Source organism: Ostrinia furnacalis, unplaced genomic scaffold, assembly GCF_004193835.3.
Source record: "Ostrinia furnacalis isolate ACB-3 unplaced genomic scaffold, ASM419383v2 OfSCF2623, whole genome shotgun sequence".
NCBI classification, from domain to species: Eukaryota; Metazoa; Arthropoda; class Insecta; order Lepidoptera; family Crambidae; genus Ostrinia; species Ostrinia furnacalis.
This window is the reverse complement of record NW_021132862.1, coordinates 1-15,328: the sequence shown is the minus strand read 5'-3', so window position 1 is coordinate 15,328 and position 15,328 is coordinate 1. Positions and strand designations below refer to the sequence as shown.

The following is a 15,328-nucleotide window of genomic DNA, read 5'->3' as shown; positions in this document are numbered from 1 at the left end:
TTTACGGTGTGGTACCCTCAATGTACAATTAGATTTCGAGCGATACCACTTTTGGGCATTCTCCTTATAAGTAGTTACTTTCCCTATTGTAATGTTATGAATTTCATTTTGCAATAAAAATACCATAGTTATGACTCGATTGTCGTAATGAACGAACTTTGTAAACCTTGCAGGTTTGTACGGAACCCTCGGTGCGCGAGTCCGACTCGCACTTGGCCGGTTTTTTTTTATAATCATGATGTCAACGATATTAAAAAAAAACCAAATTAAAATCAAAAATACTATTACTTCTTTAAGTAAGCAAGTAAAGACTTGCTTCCTGAAATTATATCAGTTTTGTGTGTCTAAGAAAAGTTGTTAAGACTAAGAAAAAATGTTGGGAAACGCTTAACTTCTTGCTATTAAAAGACGTCATATTGAAGACTCTTTCCCTTTTCCAACAAACAAGGGGCAAAGAAACCGTCAATATAAATGTAGGTACCTATACGGTAACCATTAAAATGTAAAAGGCACCTAGTTACGACGAAATTAGATAGGCCAATTTGTTAAAATAAAAAATGGTTGTTTAAATATTGAAAACCTAAAATTACAATTTATTTCACAAACACTTTATTGTATGGCAAAAGTGAGAAAAGATGTCTTAAGAACATTTTAGCCTAAGCTGGCGTCATAAAATGAGGGGTCCTTTGACTTTAACTCGATAAAAATGTAAGTAAGCATGTCAAATTAAGTTGGAGTGTTGGCGTTTCCCTGAATTTTCCTTTTAGAAAACCTTGGTCGTGATAAAACTAAAAGTGGATTATTTTTAGGTAAAACGTTTTCGTAATGTGGCTTTACTCACAATTACCCTACTAAACATTGTGATGTTCTTCGTCGTAATTTTTTAATTAGGCAATAAAATAAGACGTAAAAATTAAGAGATATATTTATACACAGCAGTCGTAGTAATTTCGAGATCTTTACTTAATAACATTAGTCGTAAGAGTTTCTTTCTTACCTTTCTTTTTTGTAGGTTAATGGATATTATTTACTACTAGCTTTCCGCCCGCGGCTTCGCCCGCGTGGAATTTTGTCTGTCACAGAAAAACTTTATCGCGCGCGTCCCTGTTTCAAAAACCGGGATAAAAACTATCCTATGTTCTTTCCCGGGACTCAAACTATCTCTATGCCAAATTTCATTAAAATCGGTTGCGAGGTTTAAGCGGGAAAGCGTAACAGACAGACAGACAGAGTTACTTTCGCATTTATAATATTAGTTGGGATTAGTTGGGATAATTTGTGCAATGGATAACTTAAAAGTACCTACTGCAGGTAAAGGAGGAACCCTAACTTCGAACTCCTCCTATGTTTTTCTGATTAATTTCGTTGCGGGTCCAATGACAGTTTAATTTTCCCCGGGACAAACTTGGCCTTCACTGATTGGGTTTTTATTGGTGGTCAAGCTGTAGATCATGGATACTGGTGGAAAGGTACACAGGAGTTGGGAATAGTCCCGTACCTACTACAGTACAGAATAAGCAGGTACTATTGTAGAGCTTAGTATTTGATATTATATTGTACGTCATTATCTCTAAGCTTTCTTAAGTATCTAATAAGTATTGTAACCACGAATTGAACTTCTATCAGATGTTCTTTTACCTTTTTATATGCAGAACCCTACAAATGGAAATGACGCACCGGTCGCCACGGAAAGAAACTTTTAAAAGTAATAACACTTAGTTTGTTTCTTGAAGAGTTATCATAAAAATTGGTGAACCAATAAAATACTTTTTCGTAACTCGAGTTCAAAACAATAATCAGGTCACCTTCCTTTGAGACTTAAAAGAAAATTTCGCAACTTCAACCCACAGTGTATTCAAAATGTTTATCACCATTCCCGTGCAGTAATAAGTGGTGTATTTCTTTTTTTGTGGGATATTTTGAAGTATGTATCTTTCGCCTTTTGTTTTTCAATGTATAGTTTCTTTTTTCAGAATAGTAGGGCGGGTTTTACCACAGAATGACTAGTTACTGGTTTTCTTTTTTCCGAGTGTAAGTGGCCAGTGTTGGTTTTACTTGACAATTCATTTTCGCGGGAAACCAGACTGCATGGTGTTGCGATTTATTCCTCTTGCAAGACCTTATGAACCTTACAAAAAAAACCTTTCGTAAACATAGGTGTTGATACGTTCACTCCTTACAATATCGAGCAAATCCGTTAGTAGAAGCTAACGTTTTGCCAAAAATATAACTTCTGTAAATTATTTAGTTAACCTTAGCATTGAGATACCTAAAATACTATAAAGTTAAATATCTGTAACTTATGTACTCAATATTGACTAATTTCTATACGATCGACAATGTGTTCAAATCGAAAAAACACAGTTTTTAGAGTTGTTCTATTTTACAATAATCAAGCAGCTTCAGTTGTTAGTTGAGTATTTTTTGCGTTTTACCAAGTATATTTTTCTTCTTCCAGAATTAAAAGAAGCCTTGCAGACGGCCAGGACCCAGGAGATCAGGATACCGTTCGGTGTAGGAGTTGCTGGACTGGCTGCTCAGACCAAACACCCCATCAACATCAAAAACGCTTATGCTGATCCCAGGTAATTCCCCCCTTTTACCCCTGGTAAATTAGATAGGGTCGTCCACGTCGTCCTCCTGCTGTGAAGATAAAATGACCCGTAGATGATGAGTGTTGACTCATCATCATCATCTCGTCGAGTTGTTCATTCTCTCATTATAGACGACTGATCTCTCTATTTTACCAGAAAAGGGACGCCTATTAGAGAGGATGGTCCTCCAGCATTGTTAATGTAGTATCATAAAAGTATACGTCATGTAGCTGAAATAATGATGATGATGATGAGTGGAGAATATTTGATCGAAGTAAATAAAGAGGTCACTGTTACTGTCTACTTAAGAAGATGCTAATGCTAATCTGATGATCTGTAGGGGAGACCTAGGAGAGTTGTGACAATTTTTACTTTAGAGGCCATATCTCGCTCAAAAAACATTCCACAGCTATGAATCATAAAAATTAATGTAGCACCGTTCCTTCTGTTTTCAAAACAATAACCAAAGTTAACTAAAGTATTAGGATTTCTAAGAAAATCACCAAAATCTTAGACCACTCCCTCTGTCACAACTCTCCCAGCACCGAGGTAAGTTGTGACAGGTACCGAGGTGAGTTGTGACAGCATTGTATTTGATCTATTAGATATAAAAATACCATAATACTCAATCAAATATTATTTTTTTAGCAAAAAAGTACTTTCATCATCCTTTAGTAACAATTAAAACAAATAGTTATAGGATATCGTTACGCAGATTGAGCCCCATTTCTCCAGCTTTCATTTTTCTCCCACGACACTGGATTTTTTTTTATTACTTATATTTTTTAGCTAATATAGTCACTTAATATATTTTCTTCGTCTTCTGTAAAAATAAAATAGTCTCGGTGGTATAATCCATAGACGGAGCTTCGCCTTCTGGGTTTACTTGATAAGCCTCTTTCTTCTTAACATATCTTTACACGTTTAGATTGTAAGAGGTCGCAGCAAATCTTAAACTTTAACCCTTTTTAACCTAATCACGTCTTCATAAGTCAGGTCCTATATTTCGACTCCAGCAAGCAGTTCCTCTATATGGTATTCATGTATAGTCATTAGGCATTCAAAATCAAAAAAGTAGCAGCAGGCAATTATTCAAATTAATTATGAACCTACTAACACACAAAAAACATCTAAAAACATCGTGGAAATGGCCCATCAGAAAAATTAAGTAAGCTAGGAGAGTTCTGACAGGCTGTCACAACAAAAAATAACACAACAGTGCACATATACTAAGACATGATTTAAATTGAAATAAAATTTTGACGAAAAACTTACTTTTCGCATTTTTTTGTACACAGACGTCATATTTACGTAACCGTGCCTCTTGCGCCGCCCGCGGGTTCTTAGTCAAGAAGAGCGTGTTAAAAGCGACAAACAAGCGTTTTTTCCAGCTTCCTAACTATATTAAGCATAGCTGGGCATTAACTCGTTAATCCGTTAATCGTTAATTAACGAAGTTAACATTTCTATTAACGGATTAACTTTTAAGTTAACTTTAAAAAATGTTAACGTACTCGTTAACTTCCGTTAAATTATCCTAAGTCCGTTAATCCGTTAATCCAGTACCTACTATTTACCAAAAGCACGCTGAAAAACGCGTTCTGACAAGTACGTTCGGGCTTCCAAAACTTCCAGAACCCAAAACAACAGTTTTTGTAACCAGATCACTAACGACACTTGTTAGTATGTGTGGGACAACTCTTGCAACTGAATTTAAGACCAGTTTTCCTCAACCGATTGAGCTGAAATTTGGTATACTTATGTAAGTACGATGACAATGCAATGTCTTGGATTGTCGACAATGCAATGGTACCATTGAGCTGGTCTGATGATGGAGTCAGGAGGTGGCCATAGGAATTCCTAAATGAAACGGTGGAAACTTATCGAGTTTGGGTTTTCTGGATTTGTCTTTTCGAGCACTTTGGTGCTAAATTGTATTGTAATTGAACCAAGGCTCTGAGATTGAGATACTACTAAAAAGTGTAAAATAAAATTATAATAATTAAAAAACTTAAAAAAAAAAGCTTTTATTCTGAAATGCAGTTGTACTAAAACGAAAAAATTAATTGTACTTATGCAAGGTTCAAATAATTTCGAAAGCTTGTAGCGCAAACAAAAAAACCGGCCAAGTGCGTGTCGGATTCACGCACAAAATCAAAATTATCTTTATTTGTTTAGACTAATTAAATTAGTACTTGCAAATCGTCAAATGCTCTTAAGGAGCCTATACATGTCTCATTCTTTTTTTGCCCTACCAGCGCTTCGAGACAAACAAGGGTTCCGTACCAATGATTTATGAAATTATTATTTTTTTAATTTAAGTTATTTGTATGAAAGATTACGCGGTAATAACGTATGTGTTTGATGAAAAAAAATTTTTTGAGTTTCAGTTCTAAGTATGGGGTGCCCCCAATATTTATTATATTTTTTTTATTTTTGCATCAAAATCTTAATGCGGTTCACAGAATACATCTATCTACCAAGTTTCAACAGTATAGCTCTTATAGTTTCGGAAAAAAATGGCTGTGACATACGGACGGACAGACGGACAGACAGACATGACGAATCTATAAGGGTTCCGTTTTTTGCCCTTTGGCTACGGAACCCTAAAAAAGAGGAGGAGGAATAAATTCCATGAGCGATACAAGCATTCGAAATTTTTGAACCTTGCATACAATTATTTTTTTCGTTTTATTTTCTTGTGTTAACGGATTAACGATTAACGTTAACTTGCGTTAAATCTTGTGAAATGTAACGTTTTAACGTTTAACGAAGTTAATTTTTTTATTAACGGTTTAACGATTAACGAAGTTAACTATTTGATTAACGGTGCCCAGCTATGATATTAAGTAAGGAGAAATCGTCCTTGTCACAACTCACCTCTGTCACAACTCTCCTAGGTCTCCCCTACCTACTTATAAGCAGTAAACATTTATAACAGGGATTTTGTCATTAAGAAATTACTATTTTACATTTTTAACAAACATTAATAATAATAACTTTATTTATTTCTCTCTTTACAAAATACATAAAGTCACAATTTGTAACGGGTAATTATAACAATAACAATAATTTTACATTTTTAACAAACATTGATCTAATTATTTTCAGATTCAAAAGTAAATAAAGAGGTCACTGTTACTGTCTACTTAAGAAGATGCTAATGCTAATCTGATGATCTGTACCTACTTATAAGCAGTAAACATTTATAACAGGGATTTTGTCGTTAAGAAATTACTATTTTACATTTTTAACAAACATTGATCTAATTATTTTCAGATTCAAAAGTAAATAAAGAGGTCACTGTTACTGTCTACTTAAGAAGATGCTAATGCTAATCTGATGATCTGTACCTACTTATAAGCAGTAAACATTTATAACAGGGATTTTGTCGTTAAGAAATTACTATTTTACATTTTTAACAAACATTGATCTAATTTTCAGATTCAACAGCGAAATCGACGCGCGCACAGGCTACAAGACGGAGCTGATACTGTGCATGCCCATCTGCAACTACGAGGGTGAAGTGGTGGGCGTGGCGCAGATTATCAACAAGACTGATGGTTAGTGGCGTAACTATCGGAGGGCTAAATGTGCTTCCAATCTCAGAGCGCCCTCGGACTGTGAGCAGCAAACCTAGCTAAATATTCTTCCACCACCTCAATGTACCTAAAACATAGGCTGACAAGACTTTAGTCAATGAAACTCAGAAAAAAACTGAGTTCCCAACATCAAAGTAGTTAAGTAACTGACCCAGTTTAGGCACTAAGATCTTAAGCTACCTACGACGCGACTCATGGTAGATCTACTCCATAATAATTATCGACACTTATGAAAATCTTTTTTTTCTCTATGTTATTACTTCACCATGAGAACCAAGAAATTGAATTTTCTTGAATTTTTATGTTTCTGTCAACAAGTACTGGTAACTTTAAGTTATTTGACTATTGTAGTCGCAGTCGCAGGTGTCATCAGGTGATATTAACTGAGATGCTGTCTAAAATGATAGATATTTTAATGATGATTTAATTTCTTATCAGGCTCAAAAGAGTTCTCCCCGCGCGATGTCGAAGTCTTCCGCCGGTACCTCACCTTCTGCGGGATCGGGATCCAAAACGCGCAGCTATTCGAGTCCTCAATCCTGGAATACAAGAGGAACCAAATCCTCTTGGCTCTGGCGAGGAGTATATTCGAGGAGCAGAGCAATCTGGAGTGTTTGGTGACCAAGATCATGACGGAGGCACGGGAGTTGCTGAAGTGCGATCGGTGTGCGGTGTTCATATTGGACACTGATCATTGTGAATCGGTGAGTTAGTTTTTATTTTAAGCAGTTATTGAATGAAGTGACAATAATTGGTAGCACCACTGAATAATTGATTACATAATGATGAACTGATAATGTTCAAAATGGTACGAGAGTAGCAAGCTTATAACGTCACAGTAACAGAACTTATACTGTTTGGGTCTTCAAAACAGAAAACAGATTTCTATGTGAACTATCGTGTAGAAGAATTGCGCCTGGAATCATTAACGGTGCCAACTATCCAATCATATACATACCTACGTATTATGTATGTACCTACATACATTTTTAAGTACACAATATTATACAGTATCAAACTTCTTGGCACCAGCTGATTTCTTATGTTCAACCAAATAAAATGAGGAGGAACCAAATAAATAGGGATGATTTAAACAAATATTAATCACTATTTAATTTTACAGAGTCACTTGGAGAGGATAGTCCAAAGGCCGGGTGGTAGACCTTCCACGACCTTAGCGCTGCCGCCACCAGCCCCCACCCGGTTCCACACGCTCTTTGAACTAGGAGCTCAGCAGTCCAGAACTACCCTCACTCCTCGGCATGACTACCGGTCGACACTAGCATCTATAGCATTGAAGGTATGTCACTTAACATCCAAACCAATCCAAACCTTTGACCTTAAGGCTTAGCATTCCAGAAAAATAGCCATGCCTTGACTGGAGCTGGGTTGCTGGTGGGCTACCAGCAACCCAGTTCCACACATACTAACTAGTTAAGTGCTCAGAGGCTTGAAGCATTTACGAGTACTTGCATCATCTATTCTTCTTGACTTGCCATTGTCAGTTTTATCAATTCACTGTCAATGTCGTTAAAGACTCCAGCAGGAACATACCCTTTCTAATTTAGCAGAAGCAAAAAAGTATAATTATAAAGCTTGATCGTCTCTTCATCATCATCATCATTTCAGCCATAGGACGTCCACTGCTGAACATAGGCCTCCCCCAATGCTTTCCATGTTGATCGATTGGTAGCGGCCTGCGTCCAGCGCTTCCCTGCTACCTTTATGATGTCGTCGGTCCACTTTGTGGGTTAACGTCCCACGCTGTGTTTTCCGGTACGCGGCCTCCACTCCAGAAACTTCTGCCGTCAGTTCTGCGTACTATGTGTCCTGCCCATTGCCACTTCAGCTTGCTAATCCGTCGGCTTGATCGTATGATTTAAAACAAAAATCTCTTAGGCTGACTGTAGTTGAACGATCAGTGCTTTTTGTATGGAATTGGACAGCTTTTTGACGTATCATAGTGACGAAACATTTCCCATATTATTTTTTTAAATTACCTACTTGAAAAATTGTAACACCTACTGATGTAAACCCATTTTCGCAAAATATATGATTTGATTTGATATTTTCAGGTGGCCCAGTCTAACAAGTCCCTGAACATAACTGACCTAGCTGACTGGAGGAAGGAGAACAAAATGACAGCGTCCGACCCGGCGGCGGACGACGCTGCCGAAGTCAGGACGATGCTGTGCATGCCGATCGTCAATGCCAATAAGGACGTAATTGGCGTGGCACAGCTTATCAATAAGGTTGGTGAACTAGACGACCTGGCGAATTTCGTACCGCTAAACAGACAATTTTCCAATGAGGTACAGTCAGCGTCAAATAGTTCGTGACGCCCAAAGTAGCCAAAAAGTTCTCATGCGTATTTGTTACATAAGGTTATGTTGTCAACTTTGGGTGTCATCATTTGACGCTGACTACGTCGCGGACTACCCGTATGAAATACACTAAAAACATTACCCTCCTTTTTGGGGTAGTCAGGTACAAAGTAGACTGTAAAAGTTAACCCAGGGTGTCAGCTATTCCCATACCAAACATCAAAATCCATACAATTATTATTCGTCCAAGTTCTTGAGTTATAAATTATCTAACACGACTTTGTATTTACACCCTTCTACTCACAAAGAGTTTATAAAATCGTTTGACATTTCAGGAAAATGGCTCCCAATTCTCAGACGGTGACATCTCGATATTCGAGGCGTTCGCCATCTTCTGCGGTCTCGGCATCCACAACACACAGATGTACGAAAACGCTTGCAAATTGATGGCCAAACAAAAGGTAAGATTATATTACCTAATGAAAACTATCTGTATTTTCTTTATAAGGGCCAAAGAAGCAAATTTTGAAAGAAAGTTGAAAGCAGTGGGTCTAGACAAAATGCAAATTATAATTGCAAACCAGTCGAAAAGTGGTCGAAAAGCCCCTTTTTTGTATGGAGATTTGACGGATTCGATTTTCGATTCGATCAAAAAGTGCGTTTTGTCTAGGGGGGCTGGTAACCTAACGTTTGCAAAATTTTATGTGACGACAAGAACCCCTCGATTTTGTGACATTAAAAAGTGCGAGGGTTGGCCATCTCTGTCTTGTCACACAATAGCATATAGCACACTCAAATAAAATAGTACCAAATTTTCGAAATACTATGAAAACACTAATCGAAAACCTAACTTTCCGAAGACCCATTTTTTGTAAGAATTACGTAACATGACAAAATCTAAAAATCCTCCTGTCCCATCATAAACACAGTCAAAACGAAACCTAACCTTCTGGAACCTAACCTTCTGAAACCTAACCTTTTGAAACCTAACTTTCTGAAAACCTAAAACTTTATACAATTTTCGAAAACATAACTAAAAGAAATAAAAAATCCAGGTTTATTTAATAATCACCAACGTTTTACAGGTGGCGTTAGAGTGCCTGTCGTACCACGCGACGGCATCTACCGAAGACACCACCAAGCTCTGCCAAGATATCATACCCTCGGCAGAATTATACAATCTTTACAGCTTCCAGTTCCATGGTGAGAACTAAACCAATATTAATACGATTATTATAAAGCTAAGGTGTTTGTTTGTTTGATCGCGCTAATCTTAGGGACTAAACGATTTGAAAATTTGTTTTGTTTTGGATAACCCATTTATCAAGAGAAGCTATACTCGTATACCATCAATACCATCATGCTACGGCCAATAGGAATCAATGAAAAATGTTGCGAAAATAGGAAAAAATATTTAAACCATTTTCGCGCTTATCACAACGCTAAATTTAGTCAAAAGGAGAGACTTACGCCCGTTTACACCATCAATCCCTAATTTTTAAGTGACTCCTATGGTAACACTTAACAGGCATTTTGTTTTTTAAGGGTCACTTAAAAAATAGGGATTGATGGTGAAAACGGGTATTATTCCTTTAGCCCCATATTACAAGTTCTGCACATTACACATGGGATAATCTGATTCTGTGCGGTAGTTTTAAAGAGTCAATTTGCCACACCTTTAACGGGTTTCATTTTCATTCCAGACTTCGACCTTTCTGATGAAGATACATGCAGAGCAACGCTGCGAATGTTCCTACAGTGCAACTTGGTTGAGAAATTCCATATACCTTACGATGTACGTCTAATTTACTTACACTTTTTGGTGTTAGTACTGAGTAGGAGTATTACGATAGTTTTCAATGCGATGAAAAGAGCTTCTCATTAAATCGTTTCCTAAAAGCAGTTGCAGGTTTCAACCAATATTTAAAAAACTAGATACGCTTTGGTGCTACTTACTCTATTCGGTAAAGTCTGACGCTTGTGACCTCGTTATTACTGGTGTCGTCCAAGGGTCGATATTTGAACCTATACTTTTTACTTTGACTTCGTCTTCCTACTTAATAGGATTACAATAAAAACTTGATTCTTAAGTAGGTAGTTCACTTTGTCTGAAAACTTCTAAAATTATTAACTATCATTTGATTTTCTTTTAGGTCCTATGCAGATGGATCCTTAGCGTCAAAAAGAACTATCGACCAGTCAAATACCACAACTGGAGGCACGCTCTCAACGTAGCACAGACCATGTTTGCGATGCTGAAAACGGGCAAAATGGAAAGGTTCATGTCAGATCTAGAAATCCTGGGACTACTAGTCGCTTGTCTATGCCACGATCTGGATCATAGAGGAACGAATAACGCATTCCAGACAAAAACTGAGAGTCCGCTGGCGATTTTGTATACGACGTCCACGATGGAACATCATCATTTCGATCAATGCGTCATGATTTTGAATAGCGAGAGCAATAATATTTTCCAGGTTAGTAAAAATATACGTGTAGTTTTGAGTGCTTAGTTGAGGTAATTAAATAAATAAATAAATCTTTATTAATTTCTTCACAAGTAAGTTTTCAACTACATGTACTAACAATATAACGCATTTTTTAAACAATATTACTTATTGTGAATACTGGTGCTTTATTATGGATATTAAATAACTAAATGGACCAAATGTCCCTTAAAATTTAACGTTCTTGCTACGTGGCTTTTACTACATTATGATAGGCTTCTTAATACGACCAATCCATTGACATACTTTTCATGAGATCGTGGCTCTCCCGTATATATTTTTGTAAGGAGAGACTGACATCACTATTTATCACCAACTAACTACATAATTTGCTAAGAATTACTAAATTCAAGACATCTAAAAATCCAGCCTAAAAGCTTGTACCTCAATTTTCCTGAACATCCAAAGAATTTTAATTTCATTCATGGTTACCTACACTGGACAAAGGCCTCCCCCAAGGATTTCCACAAAGACCGGTCCTGCGCCGCTTGCATCCAGGTACTTCCCGCGACCTTCACCAGATCGTCGGTCCACCTAGTGGGAGGCCTGCCCACGCTACGTCTTCCAGCTCGTGGTCGCCACTCAAGAACTTTCCTGCCTGTCCCTTTCCAGCAGTGGACGTCTTTCGGCTGAAACGATACGATACGATACCTACACTAAATCTGTCAAACTCCGTAGAAAAAAAAGCACCAGTTATCGTTAGAGTTACGGTTTAAGTTAGGTAGTGCAACTCAGCCTAACACTTCAAATTTCAGGCCTTATCCCCCGACGACTACAAAGACGTGATGCGGGTAGTCGAGACGGCGATCTTATCAACCGACCTCGCGATGTACTTCAAGAAGAAATCCAAGTTCCTAGAGCTGGTCGACAACGGGGAGTTCGACTGGCAGAGTCAGGAGAAGAAAGAGTGTAAGTAATATCACAGGTAATATACCTACATAATCTCTTTTCTTGAGACAGACAATGTATGAAGCTTGAGACATTGAATTTGATTTTGAATTAAATTTTTGGATAGATCCAGTTTATTCTGCAACCGTGAAGCGCTTTCAAGATCAGTAACCAGTTTTTCGATATTTTGTATAGTTCAGAAATAATCGAGTGAAATCACTAATCGTTCGCACCCTATATCTTTGTCTAAAATAATAAACATATCAAATCTGAACCGTTGTTGGGCCATTTTCGCAATTTTTCTAGCGTCATTATCATCAAGAGTCATTCAGACTCCATTACAAGAAAGAAAGAAAGAAAGAAAAATAAAACATTTATTTGGTACTAAATTACAGGAGCAAGACCTCCTCTAATTTACCAAGGACAATTGGAGGGTTTGGCCAATACTTCTCACGCTGGTTAGATGAGTTGGAGAGCCCTAATTATCGCATATTTTACTCCCTTATAGTCTCTTTTTACAAAATTCACGGAAATCCTTGCCTATTAGTTACCATCAAGCGCGGCCATCGACCAAACTTTGTTTTTTGATTACAAAATAGTGTAATAAACCAAACTTACTATGGCATGTATACCTCTAAACTCAGTCTGAACTGAGTTACGAGCATTAGAAGTTTGATGATTTTCATACTAGATTTGCTTTTTGTGCGCAAGTTTTGTAAGAAATTGCAACAAAATATTGCGCTATTTTTTTATTGCGCTGATTCTGCTCCATACTAATGTCTGGAGCCTTTAATGGATGATATTGTTTGTTTACACATACAATCTCACTATTTTGTTGCAATTTCTTACAAAACTTTGCGCGCAAAAAGCAAATCTAGTATGAAAATCATCAAACTTCTAATGCTCGTAACTCAGTTCAGACTGAGTTTAGAGGTATACATGTCATAGTAAGTTTGGTTTATTACACTATTTTGTAATCAAAAAACAAAGTTTGGTCGATGGCCGCGCGAAAAAAAAAAGACGCCAATTTCCGGCATTGTCTTTTTACTGATTGCATTTTTGGCACCAGTATCGATCACTAATCAGTCAGAGAAATGAGATATTTCTAAAAAAAGCGCAAAAAACCGATTTTTGTGACCGTTGACCTTGAAATTTAATAGTTGCTTACACCCTACCATATGTAGGTTTTGAGACAACTTTTAGGGTGTCAATATACACGTATTTACAGACTTACAGCTGGGTATCTCGAATTCCGAGGTGAACTTACTTATAATGACTGGACTATACCTATGTTTTTTGTTTAGAAAATCCTATTAGAACTTAAAGGCTTTTAACTCTTTTAAGTTTGATACACCGCGAATTGATCACAATACATAGAATATTTTTAATTAAGTTATGTCAAAGAGGAAAACGATCTCCAAACTGAAGTGGATTTGTGTAAAGCAATCGTTATCATTTGACAGTTCATGACGTACGATTATTCTGTCAAACGCTTTGTTTAATTGACTTTATCGTACATTATGAACTGTCAAATGATTACGATTGCTTTACACAATTCCACCTCAGCTGATACTAAACTTTCGCCTAAATAAACTTTTAGCCCAAATTATTTTTAGCCCATTATATCTATCGCTGTTATTACTTAGGTACTTGAACATCTCGCTATGGGTAAAATAATTTAAACAGTTCCAAATCGGTAACAGTATTTGGCAGTCACACTCAAACTATCTTGCATAGGTCACTAAGAACTAAACCCTTTCTCCTCAGCATCAAACGAACCCATCAAGGACGTGGAGTTAACAGTGACTACCCTCAACTGCGCTAAGACGGCGGCTGAGAGCAGCATGGCGCTGGTGAAGCCAATCAAGACCCCCTTCCATTCCTTGAGGAGAGGCAAGAGCGGGAACTTTACTTCCAGACCGGCTCGGAGTAAGCTTACCAGGTAATTTGAGAATTTAGATTCAAAATACTACCAACCTATTGGACATATACAGGGTATTGATTTCAATACTCGCCATATTTAGGGAGTTGATTAAGTAGCTTATGCTGATCACGAATCAGTAAAAAAATTGACTTGGAAAAAAATTTTAAACGAACTTTAACTTTAGTTAGTCAAAGAAAAATACCTATTTACTAGAGATGAAACGGATAGTTGTTTGGCCGGATACCGGATACCGGATATCCGGCCAGCTGCTAGGCCGGATAGCCGGATATCCGGCGGCCGGATAGTTGGCCCGTTGTCTCGTTGCATGTCGTGATGAGCTTAGCGCCGCACAGGTGCTTCGAACGCGACCAGTGGGTCTATTAGTAGACTAGACTAGTCAAACTTTTCGAAAATCGAATCCGTCTGAATAGAATGTCAGATTTTGTCACTTGTCTACGGGGCAGATCAATTCGGGCGATTTCGGTTGTCATCGTGAGTGTGTGATTGAATAGCGAAAATTAAATTAGTTTACATGCTGCATAATCTGACTAAACTGCATCATGTCATCAGACCATCAGTGAAAATAAAGATCGCCTATTTTATTTGGCAATATTTCGACATTAACAGATCTATACTTATAATAAATCTGTAGAGAGGTCAATTCTGTACATGTATAAGCCATTTTATTGATATTTACCTCAAAGATTAATGTATTTTATTTTATTAATAGGAAATTGTCGTAGTTTTTAATATCCGGTATCCGGCCGGATAGTGAGCTACTATCCGGTATCCGGCCGGATAGTAAATTTACGCCGGATATCCGGCCTACCGGATAGTTACCGGATATCCGTTTCATCTCTACTATTTACACTACCTACTTTACGTGGCTTCCTTCAGTAGGTTATCCGACATGATAAGCGAGCGATCCGCGTAGCTCAATGGTGCCGCAAATGAAAACTATTGCAGTATTGCGAGCAGTACAGTTAATTTCGCACGTAAAATATTCGCTAAAAATTCCACTTTAGTTTGTAATTTTTTTTGGTGGATAATGCGTTTATATAAGTCATAATAGATCACCTAAATAAATATGGCGGGGATTGAAATCAACACCCTGTAGAGACATATTATTATGTGAGAAGCCACGATAGCCGAACGTTGAAGGGGTCGGACTGGCCGACTCGTGATCCGGGGAACGCGGGTTCGAATCCCGCCGCCACTCGACTATTGTGGTGAGCCCACTCGTAACACAAGCATATTTAGCTTAGTACAAGGTGTGGGGCTATTAATTAGTTTAATAATGTGCAATACAAATCAATAATAATCTATTATAAAAAAATCGTAATCCGATGTTGTTTCGCTGCAGTGTTTATTGTGTATACTGTAAATAACACATTACCTAACTGCAAACTTTATATCATTTTACACACATTGCCTATTTCATTCCCATCCATTGTTTGAATGGATACTAGGATTAGATCCATTCAAACTA

General features: G+C 37.3%; 1 protein-coding gene across 1 annotated transcript; it reads left to right on the top strand.

Annotated features, from left to right (window-relative positions):
• Window positions 1–2,458: 2,458 nt before the first annotated feature.
• LOC114356072 (cGMP-specific 3',5'-cyclic phosphodiesterase-like) lies at window positions 2,459–13,857 on the top strand (the record flags this gene model as incomplete). Its single annotated transcript, XM_028309157.1, has 11 exons — window positions 2,459–2,585; window positions 6,039–6,157; window positions 6,635–6,900; window positions 7,320–7,496; window positions 8,272–8,448; window positions 8,856–8,981; window positions 9,606–9,723; window positions 10,224–10,315; window positions 10,674–10,997; window positions 11,783–11,936; window positions 13,683–13,857. Coding segments are annotated over 11 exons (1,855 nt in total), but the record flags the coding sequence as incomplete, so codon positions are not given.
• Between the last annotated feature and the right edge of the window lie 1,471 nt (window positions 13,858–15,328).